General features: G+C 36.7%; 1 protein-coding gene across 9 annotated transcripts in view; it reads right to left on the minus strand.

Moving 5' to 3' along the window:
• The window catches only part of TTC17 (tetratricopeptide repeat domain 17), a 140,933-nt gene that overhangs the window by 110,337 nt on the left and 18,066 nt on the right, over positions 1-12,530 (minus strand). For 8 of the 9 annotated variants that reach the window (XR_002517007.1, XM_003910009.2, XM_003910008.2 and 5 more), the window contains exon 2: positions 3,957-4,046. The exons of the other annotated variant lie outside the window; for it this stretch is intronic. Coding sequence is in view for 7 of the 8 variants with exons in the window: in XM_003910009.2 (XP_003910058.1) it covers positions 3,957-4,046 (90 nt within the window). In the remaining variant the exon portion in view is untranslated. The remainder of the gene's footprint in view (positions 1-3,956; positions 4,047-12,530) is intronic. 9 annotated transcript variants of the gene reach the window in all.

The raw sequence follows: 12,530 nt of genomic DNA on the forward strand, positions 1-12,530 counted from the left end.
ACACTGCAATTGGGTGATTTGTCTCTTACATCTCTTTTAATCTACTGGATACTTTCTCTCCCCACTCCCTTGTAATTTATGTGTTAAAGAAACTGGGGCCAGACATGGTGGCTCATGCCTATAATCCCAGCACTTTGGGAGCCTAAGTTGGGAGGACTGCTTGAGCCCAGGAGTTCGAAACCAGCCTAGGCAACAAAGTGAGACCCTGTCTCTACAAAAAATAAAAAAAATAGCTGGGCATTGTGCACGCCTGTGGTCCCAGCTACACAGGAGGCTGAGGTAGGAAGACAGCATGAGGAAGACAACCAGGAAGTTGAGGCTGCAGTGAGCCGTGTTCACGCCACTGCGCTCCAGCCTACGTGACAGAGCAAGACCCTGTCTCAAAAAAAAAAAAGGAAAAAAAAAAGGAAATTGGATTGTTTGTTCTGTAGAGTTTGCCATTCTAGGGGAATTTGCTGACTAGGTCCTCAAGGTTCACTGAATATGTTCCTCTATTTTCTGTATTTCCTGAATATTGACAGCAGGATCTAGAGTAATAATCTTTTTGTGTCATGGACTTCTTTGGCAGTCTGATGAAGCCTATAAATCTGTTTTCAGAATAATCTTTTAAATATATAAAATGTAAGAGATAGAATGACAAAGAAAACCAATTACACTGAATAACAAATTATATTGTGGTTTATTTTTTGGTAAGACTACTTACAAAGTAGCAAGCAACATTCTTAAGTTTTTAATATATTTGCCAATAAATTTTCCCATAGCATATTAATTTATTCAGTTATTTTTATCTTTTGAACATGACAAAACAGTCTAACATGCTTTAATCACTGAACATGCTCCAACCCAATTGCATATTATTAATTTTATCTAGTTTGACCTCAGAGAGCATAATAAGTAAATTTAGCAATTTTTTCATCAATGTTTTTAACTTATTATCATACATTATATGAACTTCCAATAGGTTTACTTTTCTTCTTGCAGAAAATATCCTTAATATTTTTTCAACTGAAGTGAGAGTCTGTGGTTAGTACTGCCTTTGTACGTCAGAAATTATCTTTACTTTGCCCGCATTTTTAAATGATAGTTTAAAAGAATATAAAATTTCAGTAGAATTGATTTTCCCTTATCCTTCACTGTCTTCTGTTATCTAAGATGTTCATACAGTTGTCACTACTTGGTAGATAAACTGTTTTATCTAGTCTCATAGCTTTAAGTCTATCTGTCAATGACTAACAATTTTCTATCTTCAGCCTGAATCTTTCCCCTTGAGTTTGCACTAGAAGAACCAACTGCCCACGTGATGTCCATTCTTGAATGCCTGACAGGCAATTCAAACGTTAACATTTCAAAGCCAAACTCCTCCCCAATCTTGTACCTCTTTCAGTCTTCTTTATCTCAGCTAACATCAACTTCAATCTTGCAATCACTCAAGTCAGAAACCCTGGAGTATTTCTTCACACCCTCTGTCTCATCCCCTTCTTTGCAATCACTCCATGACCATCATCTAGGTCTCACAGTCTTGTGGCTGTTTCCAGGTTCTATCCAGTTACCAAGTTCAGAATCAGACCTTTCAATTTTGGTTTCAAGTTCCTATTGCAAATATTCTACCCTAAAATGATATTCAGGAAATTGAAGATGTAATTATTGAACTATTGGATGATTCAGTTCCTTTTTTTGGTCATCAGCATTAGTCTTTCTGTTTTTGATATGTTTTCTTTTGTTGTTGTTGTTGTTGTTGTTGTTTTTTGCCAGGCTCTTTCTATGAGCAGAATGGCTTCATCCCAGTCTTCAAGCAGTAAGCCTCGTTCTGTTCCTACATCTTGCATGGAATATTGTCAGCTCCCTTAACCCCACAGTGCTGAATATCAGATACTATAGCCTGCTCCTGGCCTTGGAGCCCAACAGGTTGGTAGCTTTGGTCACATTCCCAATTTAGTGCTTCTCCTCATTTCTGGTTTATGGAGATGCTTATACTACTTTCAAGCCTGCCCACATTTTATTTTGGTTTCTATTTTTATATTTTACCTGTCATTGCTATGCATATGAAGCAGAAGCTTCATAGTATAAGTATAAACAAAAATAGAAGTTTATACTTAGTATCAGTATAAACAAAAATAGAAGTTTACTAAGTACAAACTTCTACACTACCTTAACCAAAAATTGTTGGAGTCAGTATTTTTCATTTCATTTTCACTGACTTAAGAAATGGCACTTTCTTCCTATATATCCTGTAATTTAAATCTCTTTCTCTTTATATAATACAGCCTCCCAAAATAGCAATAAACATATATAATGTGCCTATATACCTGAAAAAAAAACAACAACACAGATTTTCTGCACCATTGCATCTTTCTGAACATTGGGTTTAAATAAAAATAGATCATGCTTCCAAGCATGAAGCACTATAAGGATACCTACTGTCTAATTCCTAGTATTGACAAAAGTCAACATTTCCAAATTTACAAGTGATAAAACCAGTGTGTACAAGGTGAGAAACTATTTTTACAATGTTGAGGTATTCAAGTTCTAGAAATACTCTAAATATACTTCTACCTAGGCAGAACTGGTTAATGTGTGCTACTTTTCTCTCTTAATTCACAGATTTTTTAAAAGTACATATTTATAACTATTTGTAGACATACGTATATTGATAAATACACTAGTCTAAATATATGTAAATGAAATTCAGGACTTCTACATAACAAGAAAATACAAGCCAACTTAGTTTACCAGGTATGCCAGCTTTTGGCTGGGTGCGGTGACTCACGCCTGTAATCTCAGCACTTTGGGAGGCCGAGGCAGGTGAATCACCTGAGGTCAGGAGTTTGAGACCAGCCTGGCCAACATGGCGAAACTCGTCTCTACTAAAAGTACAAATATGAGCTGGGTGTGGTGGCAGGTGCCTGTAATTCCAGCTACTCAGGAGGCTGAGGCAGGAGAATCGCTTGAACCTGGGAGGTGGAGGTTGCAGCGAGCCAAGATTGTGCCACTGCACTCCAGCCTGGGTGACAAGAGTGAAACTTCGTCTCAAAAAACAACAACAACAAAAAACCAGATATGCCAGCTTTTAAAGTCAAGAGATACAGTTTTTGTTTCTGGTTCTGCCATATCTTGCTTTATGAAGTCAGACAATTCAGTGTCTTCAGGTCTACTTGTTTCCTTGCCTCTAAAATTAGGATCTTATGATTCCTTGTAGTTGTGAAATACTCTGATTCTACTCTTACTACTTTTATTATTCTCAAGTTTTTTTTCTCATTTTGCAATTTGATTTAATGTTTCTACAACTTATAGTTTCTTTACAATTTAGATTCAATTTACATTGTAACTTTTAAGCAAAGATTTCACGAGGAAAAAAACCCTAGATTTTCAAATAACAAATACTCTTTGCTATTAAGCAAAAATCAATTTATGGAAACATGTTAGAGAAAAAGAAAACTGATGTTTATTTTTAAAAAGAGGTCAGATTTTATTAGCACTAGTAAGGTTCGAGCTTTCAAGGTACAAGGTGATTAATGTTTTTCACGTCAACCATAAGAAGACATAATAGGAAGACATTAGTTTTCACTACCTGGGAATAAACAATAATTACATTTTTAGGCTATTAAAATGTTTCTTTCTTTCTTTCAGATTTTACCCAAATTATTCTAGGAATATCTTCAGAGATTGTATCATTTTCATATTTGATGAAAAAACTTAAAAACATGGAAACTCTGTTCAAAGATAAATGAGTTTTAAGAGTCAGGCACATACCCAGGCTAGAGTAGTCTGTTTTTCTCACTATTGCTCAAATATCACTTTGATAAAATGATTTTTAAAAAATTGCAGGTAGTATATTCCTGCAAAAGTTAGAAGAATCAGACTTAAAAAATAATATGCTTTAGCTTTTCTTTGAACACAATGGCTCCTGTGAAATGCAGCAAGCTTCAGCTGCCATCGCATGTGCCCAGTTGCCTCACCTCTAATTCTTTGAGGTAGTTAACTGTTGTTTCTTGTCTCATTAATATGACTAGGTCATGAGGATGCTTCAAGTTCATTGGTGAATCCACCTGCAAGCAAGCAATAAATAAACAAAGCTCAGATTCATTAATGCTTGTTTGGATTAACAAAGTCTCCTTTAATATGCTTTAAATTACTGTTCATTCACCATTGTAATCAGTGTTATTGCTTAGCAAAACTCAAGGAGTATTTCAAAGTGATCACATGTAAATGTTAGCAAAGGAAATGACAAGTTCAACAGTTGTCCTGTAAACTCCAACTTGGAAGAAAAAGCATTCAAAGTACATATCCTGACTTGACAGGTGATGTAATAGTAAAGAAGTATTTGGCAATGATTGATAAAGTAACTTCCTTAAATGATGTTTCATGCCTGTAATAATAAAAAATGAATTGTCTTGTTTTGATAGCACATTTCATATCTGAATAGGCTTGGAAGTGATAAAAGGAAAATATTAAATGCACCTCTTTTTGAAAGCTATTTGTAGAAGTCATAAATCAAAGATAATAGAAAATAACCTTGAGATTTATTACTTATTGCTCATGTTATCTGGATCAACAAATCAAACAATTATGTTGAAGCTGTAGAAAAAATGAACACTCATATACTGGTAGCTGGCTTATAAATGTGTTCTCATTGTTTGGAGTGTCATTTGACAAAATATATCAAAATGTTACAAGTGCATAACCTTTGAGCAAAACAAAGTCTAGGAAACTATCCTACAGACATTGTTCAATAAGTAGGCAAGGATATACATAAGGATGCTCACAATATTTGTAGCTGCGAAAGTAAAATTAGAAACAACCTAAGTCAATCAATAAAGTGACAGAGAGACCCACTGTCCAAAGGAATGGGATACAGAAAAAATGTTAAAGCTACTGCCAGTGACCAGAGTATAAGAGCTTCACATAAGGAAGCAGGAGAAGGTGCTTAATTTGCAACTCTGTCCAGACATCAAGAGATAGTTATTTAGTACATGACTCTACAGGTATTTTTAAATGAGATTTTTAGAAAAAATAAAATTGGGGGAGGGAAGGACCTGTGGAAGTGTGACAGTCCCATTCCAAAATGCCTAACCCAGGCTGAGCGTGGTGGCTCACGCCTGTAATCCCAGCACTTTGGGAGGCCAAGGCAGGTGGATCACCTGAGGTCAAAAGTTTGAGACTCAAAAGTTGGAGACCAGCCTGGCCAACACGGAGAAACCTCATCTCTATTAAAAATATAAAAATTAGCTGGCATGGTGGCGCAGGACTGTAGTCCCAGCTATTCGGGAGGCTGAGGTAGGAGAATCGCTTGAACCTGGGAGGTGGAGGCTGCAGTAAGCTGAGATTGTGCCAATGCACTTCAGCCTGGAACAGAGCGAGACTGTCTCAAAAGAACAAAAAACAAAATAAAACAAAACCAAAAAACAAAATGCCTAACTAGTCTGTTTACCTGATATGTGAAGAATTGCAAGAAAGAAAAAATGAGATAAATGAAGATTGAAAGAACTATTTAAAGCATAACTTAGCTTTAGATTAAAAAGTTACTAGATAACAAAGTTTTACAATATTTGAATAGCATGGGTCTGGTCAACATTCAATTGTGAGGAAGTACTTATCATTTCCTTGAAGCTTTTAGTTCAGCAAAGATACAGAGGAGGCATAAAGATAAAAGTATTAGCAGAAGGAAGGGAGTTCACTGACAGCTGTGTTTCTCTTTTTGAGGTGACAGAAAATGGCAAAGATCTTTGCCAGACAAAGGTTGACTGCAGAAGACTTACAGCCTGACATACATGTTTTCTGAGGTACTTTCAAGTTCTTAAATTTTAAGATGTATAACTGTCTTTGGAAAATGTTAATGTGAATTTCTCACCTCTCAAATACTTCTCCTCCTTAGAAGATTATCAGAGTATGTTTGACAACTTTGTAAATACAGTTACATGCCAAATAACATTTCAGTCAATGGCAGACTGCGTATGTGATGGTGGTCCCATGAGATCATGAGATTATAATACTGGTGTTTTTTTTTTTTTTTGAGATGGAGTCTCTGTCTCCTGGGCTGGAGTGCAGTGGTGTGATCTCGACTCACTGTGGCAAGCCTCCCTGGTTCAAGCGATTCTCCTGCCTTAGCTTCCCGAGTAGCTGGGATTACAGGCATCCGCCACTACGCCCAGCTAAGTTTTTGTATTTTTAGTAGAGATGGAGTTTCACCATGTTGGCCAGCCTGGTCTCGAACTCCTGATCTTGCGATTCGCCTGCCTCGGCCCCCAAAGTCCTGGGATTATAGGCATGAGCCATGGCGCCCAACCTAATACTGTATTTTTACTGTGCCTTTTCTATGTTTAGCTACACAAATACTTACCATTGTGTTACAACTGCCTACAGTACCATAACATGCTGTATAAGTTTGTAGCCTAGGTGTGTAGTAGGCTGTACCATTTAGGTGTGTGTAAGTATACTCTATGATGTTTGCACAAGGCTGAAATCACCTGATACATTTCTCAGAACACATCCCCATTTTTAAGCAATGCCATGGCCATGTTACAACATCCATTCAACCAATAAATGTTTATAAGCCAGGCCCACTATGAGTCGATGTTTAGAGTCTATGTACTCCTGTGTTATATACAACCTGTAAAAGAATGGTAATATGCCATTCAAAGTCTTTAGCATTGAAAAGAGGCGCTATAAGCCCAGAAGCAAAAAAGAGACAGGAATTAGAGAGAGGCAGGTTAAAAAGGACATAATGAACACACAAGATCTCAAAGCACTTTATGGCTTTTTCACAAAGGATAAACAACCCTACAAACTTCCATTGCTGCACAGCACAATAAATGATGCAAACAATAACCTAATTGTAAAGAAAAATTAGAATAATTTTCACTTAACTTTAAGGAGGTGAAGAAATCATGAAAAGTATTTTAGAGAAAAATTTAAACTACAGGGAAAACCTGATCAAGTACCTGGAAATCAGACTCCATGGAATTCCATTATTCAGAATGATTCATTCTCTAAGAGTTCCAAGTAAACAAAATCTGACTGTTACTGTAGCAATTTATTATAATAAGGAAAATGACAAGCCATACAAGGCAATTCAATTTCATTTTCCTTTTAATACATTATATAAGTACAAGTTGAATATTCCTTATCTGAAAATCCGAAATCCGAAATGCTCCAAAATCCGATACTTTTTGAGTTCACTGGAGCATTTTGGATTCTGCATTTTCAGATTAGGAATACTCAACCTGTACATGCATCCAATTATATATAACATGAGTAAATATTTTACTCCTATCAAATTATTTTCATGTTTTGTATTAATTAACCAAGATATGGTTAATATCTATACCTCCAATCTGGAGCCCTATCTCAACAAATTCAGTAAGTTCACATGGTAACATGGAAATATCACTCACTATATGAGGGTAATTATTTCACTGCCAAATCAGATTAAGGGTGAACATTTTAACCAATCTAAGAGTATAAACATTTTTGATGCCCTACAAAAACAAATTTGAGTCAATCACTTTTTAATTATTCTTTATACTGAACATTTCTGTTGTAATATTAATTCAAGCTCTTATGTGCAACTTATTCTTCATATATACTGAACACTTTTACTGTTTTTTAAATGGTATTCATCTGAGTACACGAAAGCAACATGGGAAACTCACTCTTCTCCAAACAGCGGTTGGAAACTGATGAATATAATCTTAAATTATGCCATTCTCATTTAAAAGTTTTCCCCTTAAGTTAGAAACTAGGGACAAAATAATTTAAAAATTTTAATTCAGAATTAAAATTATTTAAATATTAAGATAATACGAAGCAAAACAGAAATCAAAATCTCCAAAGCCGCCAACATTTTGCCTCTATGTAAAATCTGAAATGGTTCTGTTGAGTGAGTATTTGTAGTGTCTGCTATGCAATATCTGTAAGTCCCTCCTTGTGGCAAAAGCACCCCACTTGCTTCCTTCGCCACATGGGAAGCCCTTGTCAGAGAATTCCTTTCCCTTGGTCATGGTGATTATTTCTAAGATACTACTCCAGTAAGGTCAGTTGGTCCTAAAGAGACTCTAATCCAGAACTTTGAGCTATTGGTAACTAGCCATCTTGTATCTACATGGGGCCTGAGAATGGGGATGAAGAAGCAAAGAAACAGAAACAGAAAAAGCGATCCTTGTTATACTATTTGAGTCCTGAATCAAACTGTATCTGCAGCCCTTAGAATCTGCCTAAACAGTCCAATGAAAACTTTACAATACAGAAAGTATTGGTGTGTTATTTCTAAACTTCCACCTAATTTTCACTGATGTCCCTCTGCCTAGGTCATCTTATTACTACTGTGGCTCTTTTAAGAGCCTCTGTGCCTTTGCACATACTGCTTCCTCTACCTGGAATGCAATTCTATCCTTGTGCTGTACATGAAGGCCAAATGACATTTCTTTTGTGAAGACATCCTTCTCTTGAGTTCCCATAGCACTTTATACACACTTCTGTAATAGCGTTTATATTTAATTACTATATGTCTGTCTCTCCAAAACATTTTTGGCCATAATCATAGCTGGTTTAAATTTAAATACACATAAATCATTCAAAATCCAGGTACCAATTTTTGCTACATATAGGTATCTATTTTTTTCAACTTTTATTTTAGGTTTGGGGGGTACATGTACACGTATGTTAAATGGGTAAATTGTGTCACTGACGTTTGGTGTATAAATGATCCCACTACCCAGGTAGTGAGCATAATACCTTACAGTTTTTCAACCCTTCACCTTCTAGTAGTCCCCAGCATCTACTGTTCCCATCTTTATGACTATGAGTACTCAATGTTTAGCTCCGACTTATAAGAACATGCAGTATGTGCTTTTCTGTTTATGCATTAATTTGCTTAGGACAATGGCCTCTAGTTACATCCGTGTTATTGCAAAGGACGTAATTTCATTCTTTTTCCCCACTGCATAGTACTCCTTGATGTATATGTACCACATTTTCTTTATTCAGTCCACGGTTAATGGGCACCTAGGTTGATTCCATATCTTTGTTATTGTGAACAGCACTGTGATGAACATAGGAGTACACATGTCTTTATGGTAGAAAGATTTATTTTTCTTTGGGTATATAATCAGTACAGGAACTGCTGGATCAAATGGTAGTTCTGTTTTAAGTTCTTTGAGAAATCTCCACAGGGGCTGAACTAATTTACATTCCCATCAACTGTGTATAAGCCTTCCATTTTCTTTATAGCCTTGCCAACATCTTTTTTTTTTTTTGGTCTTTTTAATAATAGTCATTCTGACTGGTGTGAGATGGTATCTTATTGTGGTTTTGATTTGCACTTCTCTAGTGATTAGTGATGTGGAGCATTTTTTCGTATTTGTTGGCTGCATGTATGTCTTCTTTTGAGAAGTGCCTGTTCAAGTCATCTGCTCATTTTTTAATGGAGTTGTTTTTTGCTTGTTGAATTAAGTTCCTTACAGATTCTGGATATCAGATCTTTGTTGGGTGCACAGTTCGAGAATATTTTCTCCCATTCTATAGTTTTACTCTGTTGATGTTTTGCTGTGCAGAAGCTTTTTAGTTTCATTAGGTCCCACTGTCCATTTCTGGTTTGTTGCAATTGCTTTTGGGGTCTTAGTCATAAATTCTTTGCCCAGGCCTATGTCCAGAATGACATTTCCTGGGTTTTCTGCTAGGATTTTTGTAGTTTTATTTCTTATATTTAAGTCTTTAATCCATCTTGAGTTAATTTCTGTATATGGTGAAAGGTAGGGAAATAGTTTCATACTTCTGCATATGGCTAGCCAGTCATCCCAGCACCATTTATTGAATAGGGAGTCCTTTCCCATAAACATTTTTTATATATTTCTTTTTCTGCCCTCAGTATGTAACTTGATTTCAGGTATATGTTAGGCATTTAATATACTGTTGATTGATTGAGGACAGGGTCTGTTAGATACTCTGCCACATTTATTAGACACACCAACTCCACCTGCTAAAGCATTATCATTCACTGATGACTATTTGGAAAAAAAGGTAAAGTGGCTAAGCTACCAGAGATCAGAAACAAAATATGCATCTGACCAGTCTATGACTAGCTGTGTGGATTTAAACAGATCATCTTCCCTGCCTGGGCTTCTGTTTCTTCATCTATAAACTGAAGGGACACAAGCAAATTATTTCTAAAATTCCTTTTAATTTTAAAATCCTACTTCTATAAAAGATTTAACGTTACCATAAAAGTATCACATTTTTACTAGCCAGACCTATACCCCCGAAATAGTCTGATATTCAAATGAATGAAATTATCATTCTTTCAATTTGCCCATATAAATTCATACTTACTCTGGGCAGGAATATTTTTCAAAGCTGTAGTTAAAAGCTTCTTTCAGGGCCGGGCACGGTGGCTCATGCCTGTAATCCCAGCACTTTGGGAGGCCGAGGCGGGCAGATCATGAGGTCAGGAGATCGAGACCATCCTGGCTAACACAGTGAAACCCCAACTCTACTAAAAATACAAAAAATTAGCCAGGCGTGCTGGCAGGTGCCTGTAGTTCCAGCTACTTGGGAGGCTGAGGCAGGAGAATGGCGTGAACCTGGGAGGCGGAGCATGCAGTGAGCAGAGATTGCGCAACTGCACTCCAGCCTGGGCAACAGAGTGAGACTCTGCCTCAAAAAAAAAAAAAAAAAAGCTTCTTTTAAACTGTCAATTTGTCAAATTAAACCAAGGCTCCAATTAGCAGTGGCTATTTCTGAGCAGTTAGGTTGTTCATTTTATTACAGGCAAAATCAGCCCTCTTTATCCCTAAGCTACTTAATACTAACAAAATCTTTTCTAGAATTATAAACTAAATATATTTTACTGTAAAAACAAACACAGTACCATACAGACAATATGAAGGAGAAAATAAAAATTACTTGAAATTTCACTTTCAGAGATATCTGCTGTGAGATATATATCATATCAGGATAACTTCTACATTCATACACAAACACACAGAGCTTTGTAGATAAATATTTTCACAAAAATAGGATAATCATATATCTACTATATTATTTCCTTCCTCTCTCTATTCCTCTCTACACTTTGTCAGACTTCCCAGTAAATACAGACCTATGTCAATATTTGTAGTGGTTAATATTATTTTCCCAGGTTCCTAAGTAAAATTCAGGTTTTTGGTTATTCTCCCTTTTTAACAATACTACAATGAACATCCTATACTAAAACATTTGGCTGGACACAGTGGCTCACACCTGTAATCTCAGTACTTTGGCAGGCTGAGGTGGGTGGATTACCTAAGGTCAGGAGTTCAAGACTAGCCTGACCAACATGGTGAAACCCCATCTCTACTAAAAATATAAAAATTAGCCGGGCGTAGTGGCACATGCTTGTAATCTCAGCGACTTGGGAGGCTGAGGCAGGAAAATCACTAGAATCCGGGAGGTGGAGGTTGCAGTGAGCTAAGATCGTGCCATTGCACTTCGGCCCGGTCAACAGAGTGAAACTCTGTCTCATAAATAAATAAATAAATATAAAAATAAATTAGCTGGGCGTGGTGGCAGGTCCCTGTAATCCCAGCTACTTGGGAGGCTGAGGCAGGAGAATCACTTGAACCCAGGAAGTGGAAGTTGCAGTGAAAGGAGATCATGCCACTACACTCCAGCCTGGGCAACAAGAGTGGCTCCTTCTCAAAAAAAAAAAAAAAACAAAAAAAAACCCCCACAAACCTTTTTAGACAGCTATCAGATTATTTCTTTCCTGTAATAGAAAGAAAGCTGTTAGGTTAAAGGAATTGCACTTTTTTTTTTTTTTTGGCATTTTAAAATTTACAGTTTTTGCTAGATTTTCTCCAGAACAGTTGAATCAACTTAAATCCCTAACAACAATGACCGAGTTCCTACACATCCTTAGGAATGCAGAAATAAGGGTGAATATATATATATATATATATATATATGTGTATATCTATATATATATACACTTTTTTTTTTTTCTTTTTTGTTTAAAGAGATAGGGTCTTGCTCTGTCACCAAGGCTAAAGTGGAGTGGTGTAATCATAGTTCACCATAACCTTGAATGCCTGTGATCAAGCAATCCTCCCACCTCAGCCTCCGGAGTAGCTGGGACTGCAGGTGAGCTGCTGCGTCAGGCCATGAATACATTTTAGTTTCTTCCTTGGCCATATGTATTTCTTTTGTGTATGTGATATCGTAAAATATATATTTGGTCTTCCACCCCACCCACTTTTTCTTGGCATACAACTCCTAAAATCCTTAGAATCTCCAAAGTGCTGTCTTTTTGTACAGTAGTGAGTTGACTTATGGCTGGTAGCCCCTAGGTAGTTTCAGGATGGGGGCAGGTCCTTGGAAAGACTAAGGCATGATAAGGACTTTCAGCCTCACCCCTCAACCTCTGGTGAGAGAAGAGGGGCTGAAGGTTAAGTTGATCACCAGTGGCCAATGGTTTACGCAATCATACCCATGTAATAAAGCCTCCATAAAACCCCAAAAGAACTGAGTTCAGGAGATTCCAGAGAGCCGAACACGTGGAA

The sequence above is a fragment of the Papio anubis genome, chromosome 12 (assembly GCF_008728515.1).
Source record: "Papio anubis isolate 15944 chromosome 12, Panubis1.0, whole genome shotgun sequence".
NCBI lineage: Eukaryota > Metazoa > Chordata > Mammalia > Primates > Cercopithecidae > Papio > Papio anubis.